Source organism: Macaca mulatta, chromosome 9 (assembly GCF_049350105.2).
Source record: "Macaca mulatta isolate MMU2019108-1 chromosome 9, T2T-MMU8v2.0, whole genome shotgun sequence".
NCBI classification, from domain to species: domain Eukaryota; kingdom Metazoa; phylum Chordata; class Mammalia; order Primates; family Cercopithecidae; genus Macaca; species Macaca mulatta.
The window spans coordinates 36,591,765-36,606,992 of record NC_133414.1 but is presented as its reverse complement, the minus strand read 5'-3'; the positions used below and the strand labels follow the sequence as shown (position 1 = coordinate 36,606,992).

At 40.1% G+C, this 15,228-nt stretch overlaps 1 protein-coding gene across 50 annotated transcripts in view; it reads right to left on the bottom strand.

The window, feature by feature from the left end:
* Positions 1-15,228, bottom strand: part of CREM (cAMP responsive element modulator) — an 86,863-nt gene that overhangs the window by 15,872 nt on the left and 55,763 nt on the right. For 11 of the 50 annotated variants that reach the window (XM_015146811.2, XM_077946220.1, XM_028826187.2 and 8 more), the window contains one exon: positions 7,970-8,158. The exons of 22 other annotated variants lie outside the window; for them this stretch is intronic. In XM_015146811.2, coding sequence (XP_015002297.1) covers positions 7,970-8,158 — 189 coding nt within the window. Of the gene's footprint in view, positions 1-2; positions 111-381; positions 639-1,350; positions 1,433-7,969; positions 8,159-15,228 lie in introns of those variants that run through there. 17 more of the 50 variants (XM_015146840.3, XM_077946240.1, XM_077946234.1 and 14 more) reach the window with 6 other exon arrangements.

Below are 15,228 nucleotides of genomic sequence, written 5' to 3'. Positions count from 1 at the left end.
ACTCAAGACAATCCAGTGTTCCTATCCAGAAAGAGGGCTGAGACCCATTAACTTCGAAGAGCTAAATTGTAGTGAAGTTGTTTAAAACCATCCACTCTTTCTTAATTCAACTGCAAATTCAGTATTGTATTACAAACAAGACCACTGAATAAACAACGCTGCAAGCACACAAAGGTTATTAGTAACTAAGTCTTTCGAAATCACTACCTGTTACTGAGAAAAGCAAACCTAGTGAAAAATAACCCATTACAAATTTAAATACCAGAGGCTGGGAGAGTAAGTAAAAGACAAGCACTTCCCTGACTGAACACTAGAGAGCGCTCTGAATCGCAAGTTCCTATAGATGGACTAAGAGTAAAGAATCCGCCAGCTTATACATACATCGTCCATTTCTCACCAGGCGCGTGCAGGGACGGCCTCAGTAGGAGGCTCGATCTTACCACTAAGCTGGCCAGACAACTCCCGAGTTCTGTTCATGCATTACAGTTTCATGACGTGTCTCCCTCTTCAAGCAGATACCCACTTCAAAAGAAATGTTAAAGTAGGGCTAACAAGAAAAGCTATTCAGTCTAAAAGGGAGCTTGGAGGCAGAGGCAGTGGTGAGCCAGTTAACTCTAAATCTGTCAGCAGCATTTTACAAAACAGAAAGGAACTGACTAAATCACAACATGACTCGGAACTGACGTCAATGTGCAGCTCGCTTGGAGTTTAACTTTTCCACTTCCCCTGCTGAAACACGATTCCAGGAAATGTAATGACATCAGCCCTTTGAACTCAATTAGCTGAACAGACCATTTTAAATACAGGAGGAAAGAAACAAGTAGGCACACAAACATCCATAACACGCGGGTTTTTCCTATTCTGTTTGGAGCTGCATTTGCCCACAGTAACGAAATCAGAACGTGAACAGTATATACTGTATGTTTAACCTGAGGCTAGATTGAATTTGCAACAGGTTGCAGATGAAGTAACAGCTTATTTTAGTAGGGCAGAATGGTATGCACATGAAAGAGAGACACAGAGATGCAGGGGAGGAAGAGAAGGGAAGAGAAGAGGGGAGGAAGGGAGGAGGGGAAGGGGGGAAGGGGGAGGAGGGGAGGGAGGACAGAGGGAGGAAGAGAGGATTAGTGCCTCAGTCAAGCAAGCAATAGAATATTGAGCAAAGAAACAATCACACTAAGATGCCTTAACAAAGTGAGCTGAATATATATAGATGTGTATTTCAAAAAAGTCTTAAACCTAAGTGACTAGGAGAGTAACACTTTCTGAAACACTCAGATGTTCCTGAATACTTCCTAAACTTCAAAACAATCTGCAGAATTAACTGAAACCCCTCTTTAACATTCTTACCTGTGTCATCTCCAGTTACAGCCATAATGGGCTTCTGCAGACAGAACTGTCTTGTTTCCTCTACCACAGTTCAACATAAAGTGTTCCAAATTAGCAAGCATGTGCAGGATAAGCAGGAGGACTGACATCACAATGACATCACTAGCCTATCACTGCCATCAATTTGCTTTGTCACAGGCGAGCTCACTGAAACCCCAGCCCTATAAAAACTCTTCCTGTAATAAACCATCTTAATGCTCTTGTTTCTCATTTTTACATAGAAATCTGTTTGAGGTGGGCTCTGGCATAATAATAATAATAATAATAATAATAATAATAATGTTTCTTTTAGCACTAAAAGTTACACGATTGTATCTTACAGGGCTACTTCTTTATTATTGTTGTGTCCAAGGTTTCTAGGTAAACATAGTGAGAATAAACGCTATACATTTTCCTAACTTACAGGAGGAAAAAAACACTTGGAGATTTAAACTTTGGGGATACAAAAAAAAAAAAAAAAAAAAAAAAACACATTGATTATCAGGAAAGAAATACCGTATTCCATAGTCACTTCTAAATTCACCAAGAAATATCCAGCCACCTGTGTTTACTTAACACATTTTTATTTGCTGAGCTATTTGCTACACCATCAAAAAATCCAACTCTTCCTAAGGTGATACAGAATATGCTACTTTCACTTGAAGGGAGTAGATAATGAAATTTTTAAAATTCACTGTGCCAATGGAGCAAGTATTATGTAGTATTCCCCCATAACTACTAGACTGAATCACATGAACTTGCTGATATTTGACCTTTTGGCCCACAAAAATAGCAGTTTCATGTTGATTCAACCTAATACATTGTTTTACCAGATTAAACCAACCTGAAAAGACTTTTGTGATTTTTTAAAATTCATAAATAAATCAAAATTACTATTTATACATTTTTTTTAAAATGTCAAATTTTATTTGGATCACTTAATGAAGGCTCAGCACATAGTAAGCTGGATCATTATAGAAAATTCAGTGACTATAAGGTTAGACACAAAAATGGGCAAATGTTCAACCGTAGAACAGACCATAGCCTGGAAAAAAATTATTGGCATTTCCACTGCAAAAAAATAAGTGACATGCCACTGAGACCTTTTGTCTTTTTTTTTTTTTTTTTTTTTTTTTGAGACAAAGTCTCGCTATTCTCCCCCAGGCTGGAGTGCAAAGGTGCGGTCTTGGCTCACTGCAACCTCCGCCTCCCGGGTTCAAATGATTCTCCTGCCTCAGCCTCCCGAGTAGCTGGGATTACAGGTGCCCACCACAGCTGGCTAATTTTTGTATTTTTAGTAGAGACGGGGTTTCACCACGTTAGCCAGGCTGGTCTCGAACTCCTTACTTCAGGTGATCCGCCCACCTCAGCCTCCCAAAGTGCTGGGATTATAGGCGTGAGACACAGCGCCTGGCCGACCTTTTGTTTTTATCAGTGAGTTGTACAAAGCCCTTTCCCCTTGTATGATTAGAATTCAACCCAACCTTATGTCAATGAAAGGACATCCCACCACATTTTAGCTGTATTTAATTTAATCATCTTCCAGTAAAGGTAAGGACTGTACACCTCAGATGCTCAGGAGGTAAAGTTTCAGGGGGTGTCCACGTTTCTAGTAATTCTCCAGGATACCTGACAAGGGGGCTAGGGTTTCAATTCAGCTGAAGATACATTGGCTGAGTAAGAAAGCCTGGATGGTCACCTAGACCTAGGCATCAACCCCAATCTGGGGCTCCAGCAGGGACTCTTTGCTGTCCCAGCCACACCTGAGGGTTTGGGCCCAAGAATGCTTAGGAAATTTTATTTCAAATTTCAGAAAATCAGTAAGAAATTGATTTTTACGTCAGCATTCCTTTAAATTGGCACATAGATGCTCAATAAATACTGGTGTGAAAAAAAAAGTCAAGGAAGGAAAGAAAGAAGGGAAATGGGTTGCTTAGTTGATTACTGCTCTTAGTAAAGTTTTAATATATTCCCTGGACCAGTTAATCTCACATGGAACAAATCACACATGGAACAAATCACATTTTCAGAGGAAGAATATTTCACTTTCATTTGGTAAATGCTTACTGAACACTTATCACATGCCAAGGTCTGTGCTAGGTATTTGTCCAAATAGAACTTACCATCTACCAAGACACGCAGAGCCACAATATAACATGATGTGTGCCCAAGGAAGTACAGCAGGAACTCACAGGGGGTTGCCTAAGCCAGATGTGGAGGATAGGCAAGGCTTCCTGGAGGAAGAATCATTTAAGGTGAAACAGGAGTAGGGCATACAATCAGGGAAAGTATTCTTATCAGGCAATCAGTATGTGTGCAGGCGGCCCTGGAGGGAGAGAGCCTATTCCAGGAAATGAAGAGCTGTATTACAAAAGAGGGAGAAATGGAGAGGTAGGCAGCTATTAAAGAAAGCAAGGCTTTGATTAAGCAAAGATTTGGGCCACATGAAAGATTTGGGGCTTTGTCTAAACAGGTCACAGACATTTATGGATGCTTTCGAGAGGATGCTATAGACTGAATGTTTGTATCCCTGCCCAATTTCCTCTGTTGAAATCCTAACTTCCAATGCAATAGTATTTGGAGGTGGGACCTCTGAGAGGTGATAAGGTCATAAGGGTGGCACCCTTGTGAACAGGATTAATGCCCTTATAAAAAAGACCCCAGATGCCAGGTGCCGGTGGTTTACGCCTGTGATTGTAGCACTTTGGGAGGCCGAGATGGGGGGATTACCTAAAGTCAGGAGTTCGAGACCCAGCCTGGCCAACATGGTGTAACCCCATCTCTATTAAAAATACAAAAATTAGTTGGGCGTGGTGGTACATGCCTGTAATCCCAGCTACTTGGGAAGCCGAGGCAGGAGAAATGCTTGAGCCCAGGAGACAGAGGTTGCAGTGAGCCAAGATCACACCACTGCATTCCAACCAATGCACTCCAGCTTGGCCAACAGAGTGAGACTCTGTCTCAAAAAAAAAAAAAAAGAAGAAGAAGAAGAAGAAGAAGAAGAAAAGAAGAACAGTGCAATGCAGTAATGGAGATGTTAGGGGCAAGAAGCTGCGGTTTTTAAGAAGTATCAGTGGCTCCCAGAATCACTGTGAGGAATGAAGAGTCTAGCTGAATTTTCAGGAACAATTCCCAAAAAACTGAGCCAAGAAAGGAGCTGATGCCTCTGGCATGATTAGGAGGATCAGAAAGCTATTCCACAATAGCCAGCTTCTGGTGGCTGCTGGAGACTGCAGCCCACAGGGGTAGCCTGGGTCAGAGGGACAGCACCCAGGCCAGGGCCAGGGCCAGGGCCAGGACAGAGGGGCGTGGAGTGGCAGAAGCATGTATGGTTCAGCCAGGGAGAAGAATCTACACAGTGACTTTGAGTGGAGACTGGGGAGAATATGGGACAACATCCAGGTTTCTGGCATCAAGCACCAGGTGGGATAGTAGTGGTTGGTCACTGAAGATAGGAACAACGGGTTTCAGGGATTTGTATCAGAGGTATGTGTGGGCCATCTAAGGAACCAGCTGGAGTCAGGACATAGTCACAGTGAACTGAAGCCAGGGTGGGAGGGAGTCCTTCAGGGAGGGAGCTCAGCAGGAAGAGGGTGGGGGAGCGAGCGTGAAGATCACTGAAACACTCAGGACAGGGGCAGGGGAAGCTTCGCCCAGCAACGAGACTGACAGAGAAGCAGCAGAGAGAGAAGAGCAAGGAGGACATAGTCTCAGGAAGCAGAGGAAGCAGAAGTTGACAGTGTTAAATACTGCTGAGGCATCAGCCAAGACAGGCACTGAGAATCCACAAAGAAGCTGACACAGCCCTTCAGTGAGATGAAGGCAGAAGGCGGGCAGGCAACACTGCCACTAAGTTCAGGAAGACAAGAATGCCCACTGGCCTTGCTGCGTTTAAACTGGAGCTCCTGGCCATGATTATTTAAGGAAAAGAAAAAAAGAAAAGAGGAATAAAGATTGGAAGGAAGGAAATAAAACATCACTATTTGTATAAACATTCACATAGGATCACAGACCGATTCACAAAGAATCAGTAAATTATTAGAAGTAATTAGAGTTTAGCAAAGTTAATAGATAAAAGATCGACTTAAAATAATCTGTATTTCTCTACACCAGCAACAATGAGAAAATATAACAAAAAATAAGGTACCATTGTAACGGCAACAAAACCCATAAAGTATTTAGGAACCAACTGAAGAAAGAATATGCAAGACCCCCATGAAGAAAAATGTTCAACTGTTAAAAGAAGTAAAATGAGATCTGAATAAACAAGACATTCTATGGTTTGGGATAGGTCAATTTAACATTATGCAGCTGTCCCTAAACTATATGTAGTCTCAGCCAGGCACAGTGGCTCACGCCTGTAATCGCAGCACTATGGGAGGCCGAGGCGGGCGGATCATGAGGTCAGGAGATCCAGACCATCCTGGCTAACACGGTGAAATCCCTCTCTACTAAAAATACAAAAAAATTAGTTGGGCGTGGTGGCAGGTGCCTGGAGTCCCAGCTACTCAGGAGGCTGAGGCAGGAGAATGGCGTGAACCCAGGAGGCAGAGCTTGCAGTGAGCGGAGATTGCACCACTGCACTCCAGCCTGAGCAACAGAGCGAGACTCTGTCTCAAAAAACAAAACAAAACAAAATTAATGCAGTCTCATCATTGGTTTTATTATTATTACTACTACTACTTACAAACTCAAACTTATTCCAAATGCATATGAAAGAATAATATTGCACAAAAAGCTAACCCTCCATCAAACTGAGAAAAAAGACAAGGGGAACTTGTTCTATGAGATAACAAACACATATGGCACTGGCATTCAGAAAAAGATGAATCAGACAGAAGACGGGCCAGATCCATGTGCACAAGCAAACCTACTGTCTAATTAAGGCTTCCCCATTCACCAATGAGGAAACAACAAACCCTTGGGAATGGCTCCATATAAGTTAAAAATGAATTCCCACCAAATACTATACACAGAAGTGAAGCCCAGATACATTAAAGACATAAATGTGAAAGGTAAAACCATAAAGCAAATAGAAAAAAATGTGGAAAAATATCTTTGTGACTTGTGAAGAAAAGTAATTTTTTTTTTAGACGGAGTCTCGCACTCTCACCCAGGCTGGAGTGCAGTGGCACCATCTCTGCTCACTGCAAGCTCCGCCTGCTGGGTTCACGCCATTCTCCTGCCTCAGCCTCCCAAGTAGCTGGGACTATAGGCGCCTGCCATCACGCTCAGCTAATTTTTTGTATCACGAGGATCACAAGCACAGGAGATCAAGGCCATCCTGGCTAACACAATGAAACCCTGTCTCTACTAAAAATACAAAAAAAATTAGCTGGGTGTGATGGCGGGCACCTATAGTCCCAGCTACTCGGGAGGCTGAGGCAGGAGATTGGTGTGAACCCGAGAAGGCGGAGGTTGCAGTGAGCCGAGATCGCACTGCTGCACTCCAGCCTGGGCGACAGAGCAAGACTCCATCTCAAAAATAAATAAATAAATAAATAAAATAAATTAAAAAAAAAAATTAGTGCTAAATCCTGAATCCTAAGCAAATGGACCAAAAGGAACAGAATTCAATTAAAACACAGGAGTTTTGAAAGCTATATTAAATACATCTATTATAGTTATCATAAGCACAACTGAATTAAATTAAAATAATGTATATCGCAAATCCAGTTGAAATAGTTGAAATCTCAGGTAACCCTAAAAGCTTAGGGCTACATCTCAACTTTTATTTCACTACTGACAGCTTCCGTAAGAACTAGAATGGATACCTCAGAATTCAAACATACTAAGAACCATCAAAAAAACAAACAAAAAACAAAAAAACCCAAAGTCAGCATTTGTTTTGAAATGAATTACCTAGAAATTAGACTTGAAAGTAACAGCTGGGGAAAAACTCAAATTTGGGGCATCATAGCCTGAATACTTAAATTGTCACAGATTAGGTAATATAAATCTATTAGGTACAACATTTGCAATCCCCAAAGGAAGGATATTTACTTAATTTAAAAATTCATTCATGTGGCTGGGCACGGTGGATCATGCCTGTAATCCCAGCACTTTAGGAGGCTGAGGCCTTCACTTGAGGTCAGGAGTTCAAGACCAGCCTGCCCAACGTGGTGAAACCCCGTCTCTACTAAAAATACAAAAATTAGCCAGGCGTGGTGGCACATGTCTGTAATCCCAGATCCTTGGGAAGCTGAGGCAGAAGAATCACTTGAACCCAGGAGGCAGAGGTTGCAGTGAGCCGAGATCACACTACTGCACTCCGGCCTGGGCACCAGAGTGAGAGTCCATCTCAAAAACAAAACAAAACAAAACAAAAAATTCATTCATGTTTCTCTCTCTCTTTTTCTGTCATGCTACTCTGAATCTGGCCTTTCTCCAGAGCCAGTAAAACCTGCTAAAAGGTGAAAAATGATAAAACTTAATTTGCTATTTAATGTATTAAAATATTTCTTTTGTAAGCGTTTTTAAGTGCGTCCCAACCCCCCCCCATCTACCTTTGATATATTTCAGAAAACTATAAAATCACCACTCAGTGGTGTGATATAGTAATCCATAGGTATTCTAAATGTATTAGATTAATAAAATATACCTTGAACAACAACCTGGCTGCCTGGGACAAAGAACTGCTGTGTGCCATCAGCTGATTGTGCTGCATACTGTACAATTGTAGCACCTGGTGGAGGAGCTCCTGAATTTGTCATTGTTAATGCCTGCAGTCCCTGAACACCATCAGATCCTGGGTTAGAAATCTGGATTGTTCCACCTTGGGCTATAGCAACTTAACAGAAAAAGAAAAGAAATATTAGAGAATTTCAAGATTTATTTTTAATAATCCCCTACTGGAAGAATATACTCTGGGTCTATTTATTACCATTGCTTCTTTCTCAGGTTACCCTTATTTTCTATGCTGAATTCGTCATGGGACAATATGCTAGGAAAAGCTTATAAACACCTGAAAATAACTGTTTGAGATTCATAGAGCCCATGGAGTGTTCCTACTCCTTAGCATCCAGCTAACTACATCACTCAAGAGGAAGAGTGGAGAAGCAGACAGGGAGAGTCCAGCTTCCTGGTCTTCTCCATTCTCTCAGATGTTTTTCCTTACAAACACCATTCTTCTACCATTTAAAATTCCCATTTAAGGCCAGGTGTGGTGGCTCACACCTGTGATCCCAGCACTTTGGGAGGACAAGGCAGGAGGGCTGCTTGAGCCCAGGAGTTCGAGGCCAGGCTGGGTAACATAGGGAGACCCTGTCTCTAAAAAAAGGAAAGAAAAGAGAAAAATTCCCATTTAATATTACAATTAAAATGAATTTGTACCTTCATTCAGCTAACTACTTTTCTAATTTGTCATCAAAAGAAAGTAGTTTTTAAGAAATATATAGGTCAGGTGCAGTGGCTCACGCCTGTAATCTCAGCACTTTGGGAGGCCAAGGTGGTCAGATCACCTGAGGTCAGGAGTTTGAGACCAGCCTGATCAATATGGTGAAACCCCATCTCTACTAAAGATACAAAAATCAGCCAGGCGTGGTGGCAGGCGCCTGTAGTCCCAGTTACTTGGGAGGCTGAGATAGGAGAATCACTTGAACCCGGGAGGTGGAGGTTGCAGTGAGCTGAGATCGCGGTACTGCACTCCAGCCTGGGCAACAGAAACTCCGTTACAAAAGAAAAAAAAAAAAAAGAAATACATACATACAATTATATATATAACCAACATGTTTTTATATATATTTATATAAAAATATATAATTATATATGTAATTATGTCATATATGTCATATATAACATATATGTTATAAATATACATATATTTATATATAAATTTATATTAAAATATTTTGGTTATAAAGCTCAAGTCTAGAAAAGTGTAATCTTTGCCATTTTGTCTGTCAGGAGAATCCTGAAATATAAAATGTCAAGTTGGAAAGGTCCTTAAAAAGTAACTGTTACTAAAAGGATTTGTGCTACAATATTTATCTCTACCAAGTGTCTCAAATAACTACAGCTAATGGCAACAAATATGAGGTAGATTCCCTTTAAATACTGAGATTTGCCAGTCATGTTTAAAAGTTGACGTATTAATGGACTTGAAGCTTCCAAAGAATAACTGATCAAATGTTTTGTTTCAAAAATTTCACTATAATAGATAAGTATTATTTAAAATATCTGGAAGGTCTGTATATTTTAACATAAAGATTCCAACTGCATGTTTTAAATAGTAGGTATTAAATGGTACCAGAGGCTATGCTTTTTAAAAAATCACATATAAACTACCTAACTAGGCTTTACAACAAAGATTTTAAAAACACATCACCAGAATAACATGACATCTATACATCAAAGTAAATGCCTTACAGTAGCGTAAAGTAGTGTTTAAAATATACTCTGAATACTTTCAAGTCATTTCCAAACATTTTTAATAGCATGTAGGCAAAAAAGCACTTAGGTAATAACCTTACATAGGACAAACCTATGAGAATTATGGAAAGAGTAACAACAACAAATTTTCACTTCTTTCACCTAGGGTGCCAGTGTCTACACAGGAAGACAGATTAACATTTTTAAAAAGATTTCCACATGCTGTGTTCTCTGTGTTTTATTTCACTGACAGGCCAGTGTGGCAGAAACTGAAGTCAGTTACAGAATGTCAACAGAGCTGAGGCTGAGATACCCTGATGTAACAGCACTTTATCTGGCTCATCTAGAGCAGTATTTTCTGTACATACTTTAAAAACAGGATATTTTTAAACCATGGCTTTCCAAAGATTTCATGGGTTTCAGGATTCAGCCCTCACAGTAAAAGGGTTTGAGGGAGATCTAACTTCTTATAAGTATAAAAATGTCAAAAGACACTGCTTTCTTGGCCCTTTGTGGCTAGACATGAGTAAATTTTGTATGTTGTCATATATTTCAATATGTATTTTTCAGTTGATAATTAATTTGATGTCACAGAAATAGTGCTTTAGAAAAGAACAGCCTAAGGTCAGGTAACCACGGTGTGTTAGAAGTACAAAGCCTAGGCCGGGCACGGTGGCTCACATCTGTAATCCCAGCACTTTGGGAGGCTGAGGTGGGCAGATCACCTGAGGTCAGGAGTTCAAGACCAGCCTGACCAACATGGAGAAATCCTGTCTCTACTAAAAATACAAGAAATTAGCCAGGCATGGTGGTGCATGCCTGTAATCCCAGCTACTCAAGAGTCTGAGGGAGGAGAATCGCTTGAACCTGGGAGGCAGGGGTTGCAGTAAGCCAAGATCGCGCCATTGCACTCCAGCCTGGACAAGAGTGAAACTCTGTCTCAAAAAAAAAAAAAGAAGGACAAAGCCTAGAACAGAGCAGCCATTCAATAAACAGAATGAATGAATGAATGAATGGCTATCATTTCCTCATGACAGATGGTATTATAAACAACTTAAGCCACCTGTGAATCTAGGAGAGTTAAATGAGGTATGGTTTCAAATTCTAATCATAGAACCTAGTTTTTCAACACCAATGTAATTATCAAGCTTTTAGATCAAGTCAATCTGAGGTGAGAGTAGCTCCCTCAGGGGTAAGAACCCCTAAACAGGTAGATAACAAAGATCTTTACTTTCCTTTTTCTCTTCTTTCTTTTTGATTTACTCATTTCCTTTTTTCTTTCACTAATATTTCCCCACAGTTTGATCAAAAAACTTTGTTTTCACGATACGAACATCAAGAATCTGCTTCTCATTTTATTTTCTGGTGAGGTCATTATATAATTAGATGTGGAAAACAAAAGCTAAACACACACACACACCCCCCTCACACACTGGCTCTAGTGAGAAAACATTTCTACTGATTAAGTCAGGCACGTTTAGCCTCATTTTCCTTTTTTATACCAAAGGTGCTCTTGATTTTGTTGTTATCAAATGACAGAGGACCTTCCCATTGAAAATGTTCTCTCTCATCTGACAAGAAACAAGATTTCCCAATGCCTCAGGATCCTGGAAATAGGTTTTATGTGGGCCTGTCTGTATTCAGAGATTTGAGGAGAAAATTGTTTAGGTTTCAAAATATTCAAGGATAGCATAACATGTGCTTTCAATAAACATAAATCAAGGTAGTGAGAAAAAATGATGAAATTAACTGAATGAATTTAGACACATCTTCTATTTTAGCTATTTATTTATTTATTTAAGAGATGGGGGTCTTGCTATGTTGCCCAGGCTGGTCTTAAACTCCTAGACTCAAGCAATCCTTCTGCCTCGGCCTTCTGAGTAGCTGGGACTACAGGCACAAACCACTAAGCCTGGTGATGTTATATACTTCTTATTTATTTATTTATTTATTTATTTATTTTATTCATTTATTTTGAGATGGAGTTTCACTCTTCTCACCCAGGATGAAGTACAATGGTGTGATCTCAGCTCACTGCTACCTCCACCTGCTGGGTTTGAGTGATTCTCCTGCCTCAGCCTACCGAGTAGCCGGGATTACAAGTGTGCGCCACCACACCCAGCTAATTTTGTATTTTTAGTAGAGACAGGGTTTCACCATGTTGGTCAGGCTGGACTCCAACGCCTGACCTCAGGTGATCCGCCCGCCTTGGCCTCCCAAAGTGCTGGGATTACAGGCGTGAACCATCACGCCCAGCCCATGTTATATACTTCTAAACTTAAACTTATACACATGAGCTAATTAAAATACATAAACATGTAAATGTTTATATTTAAAACCACTCTTGTTCCAAATTGCAATGCAAAGATTCATAAATGAAATCTCACTACATTAACTTTAAAAAGAGCAGTAAACAGACCTTTGTTCCAATGAATTCTCAGGTTTAAATTCAAAGAGTGACCATAAGAGAGTACCTATGAGTACCTGTACCTTAAAAGCCAAGAGGTGCATATAGCAGAAAAAAAGACTAAATCATGCTTTAACAAGAATAGCAACACCAAAGTTTAAAAGCCAGAGTTACATTAAGTAGTGCCTTAAAAATTTTTGAAACAGTTGCCCTAAAGAAATGTAAACGTCACTATTAAGAACTGCAACTGGATTAACTTTCAAATGTGTAAGCCTATCATGTTCCAATTCCCTTTATGAAGAAGTTGAATTAGTGTTTATTCGTGAGCCTCCTGAGAAATCTGAATTCTTATAAGCAATCCACAAAGTTCACATTTTTCTTTTCATAATGGTGCAGTTTGGATCGACCCACTTACCTTTCGTGTATAAGAATTCCAGAAAGAGGAGTTAATAGAGACTCTAATAAGATTCCTAGTAAAATACAGTAGGCACAAACAGAGACAAGGGTCATTTACGGGGAAAAAAAATTGAAGTCTTGGGTGATAGTCTTTAATTGGTACAGGAAGAAGTTGGGTATAGTAGGATGGGGGATTTAAGTAACCTTTGTTTCAAGAGAAAATTTAATGAATTAGGAAGCTTCAAACATTTTAATTTCCTCAGTTGCTTTTACAAATTCATTCATTTACTGCATATCTTAACTGTCTTATGCAGCAAGTAACATTCTTTGTTCATTCTAAGGCTCTCTCTTCTCCTGCCATGTCTCGGGTATATGCTCCTGAGATAAAAGACTTTCTTTGACCAGCATCGCTCAACTGTTATGCAACACACCTATCACGAAGATCTGTACTTCCAGCGAGGATTCTGCAGGTAGAGCTCACTTACTTGGTGTTGTAATAATGGATCCCTGTCTATTTTATGCTAGTTTTCCTATTCCCCAGGGAGTAGCCTATTCCAACTTTCACTTCTTAGTTTTTGTGATAATAGTAAGTCAATATAATAAGGCCAACTTGTGCCAAGTATCTTTCAACTATTAAAAACGTAACTGCTTGTATATGGGAAAACTTGAATATACTTTCTTCAACTTTGATACACATTTAGTTCTTTTAAACACCAGCTAACTCATTATTTCAAATTAAAAATAACTAATAAAATACTAATCTTGGAAAAAAAGAAAAGCAAAGTTTGGAAGAAAGCCATCCATGGATAAAGCTGAAGAATTAAACCTAAAAAAAATTTTTATAATAAAAGGTTATGAAACAGCATTAAAAGGGAAGGTGAAAGGGAAGGAAAAAACATTTACAGCTGAAAGGGAAGGAAAAAACATAGGAAAAGCTCCAGAAATTCTAGTAAAATAAATTCCTCTATTCTAAAAACCAAAGGACACTGGCAATTGTTTCCATTTCTAGACATTCTGCTACAACATTAAAGCACTAATATCTGCTAAGTTAGTTCTATAAGAAATAAGATCAATAAAAATGGATGTTGTGTATGTAAGTATATGTTTACCGTCCAATTAAACGTCTTCTAAAAAGTTTGAATGTTGTTAGTATTCACTTATCAAAGAATTATCTACATAAATGTCACTAAATGTCCCCAAAATGCATTTTTAACAAAGGAAATTCACACTGTGTGAACCAATAAATGGCAATTTTTACCTGCAGACTATACACACAGAACTATAAATCCTTATCAAAATAATTTCTAGGATCATACTGTATAGGCTCAAATTAAGAAATCAAAGTAAGAAATAGTCCATGACTTCTTATGTGGCAAATACACAGATGTGCTTTTTTGTTTGTTTGTTGTTTTGAGACAGAGTCTCACTCCACTGCCCAGGCTGGACAGTGCAGTGGTGCAATCATAACTCACTGCAGCCTCAAACTCCTGGTCTCAGGCAATCCTCCCACCTCAGCCTCCTGAGTAGCTGGGATGAGCGCATACCACCACGCCCTGCTAATTTTTAAAATTCTTTTGTAGAGACAGGGTCTCACTCTATTGCCCAGACTGGTCTCAAAGTCCTGGCCTCAAGCAACCCTCATGTCTAGACCTCCCAAAGCGCTGGGATTACAGGTGGGAGCCATCATACCTGGCCTAAGATCTAATTTCTAAAGATGCAGTTTTCTAGTTCTCAACCAGAATTCCTGACTCCGCTCCTCTCATCCCCCTACAGACACACAGAGTAAGGTCTAATGCCAGCCCCCTCCTGTGAGCAGGCACCAAGGACACAGGGAATGAAGCCATTGAGGCTGGTTGGAGGGAAAGTTCAATGAACATGAATGAGACAATGGTACACCTAACTTAATTTCTCTGTTTCATGCCAATAGTAGCATGCCTTTTTCCCCCTACTTTTACCCGTTATCTCCTTTGTCTTCACAGGAACCCCAGAGTTTGGCAATTTAGTATTATTCCCACTTCAAAGACTAAAACCTGAGATGTGAATTTAATAAAGCTTCTTGCTCTGATCATTGAGTTTGCAAATGGCACAAACATGGTTCCTTCCCCACATCCTCTCCAGCTTCAACCCCAAACGTTTTCATAATTTCAAATTTTCAGCTAATAATCTAGACAAGTTAACCCTATAGCATCTGCTTCCCTATCAACTTGTAAAGGAATCACTGTTTCTATCAGAAGTCCTAAGCAGCATTAGGACATGCCAGAGAAATGTTACGATGACAGCATCTTAGTGGTCCCCAACACTTTGAGAAGTCTTAGTGTCATTTCAGCAGTCACTTCCAACCTTTTCCCTGTCATGACACAAACAGAACATGATGATATGTGTACAGCCCACTGGGGTGAGCAGATGGAGCTGCTCAAGGCCAGGACTGACCAGCCAGGAGGTGCCAGCAGCTTCTGCCCAGCCCCTCTGGGGACGGAAGGACGAGGCACTCAGCACTCTCATAACCTGCATGCTGTGCTGCAGAGGCTCACCAGCAGGCCTTGCACATTAGCATACTCAGTTTTACAGTTCTAAAACCCACCAGAGATTCCCAGTGTGCCAGACAAAAGAGCATGTAAACGAAAGAAGTAATAAAAAAGTGACAATGTAAACCTCAAGGTCTATTTCTTACAGATGATGGGGAGTTT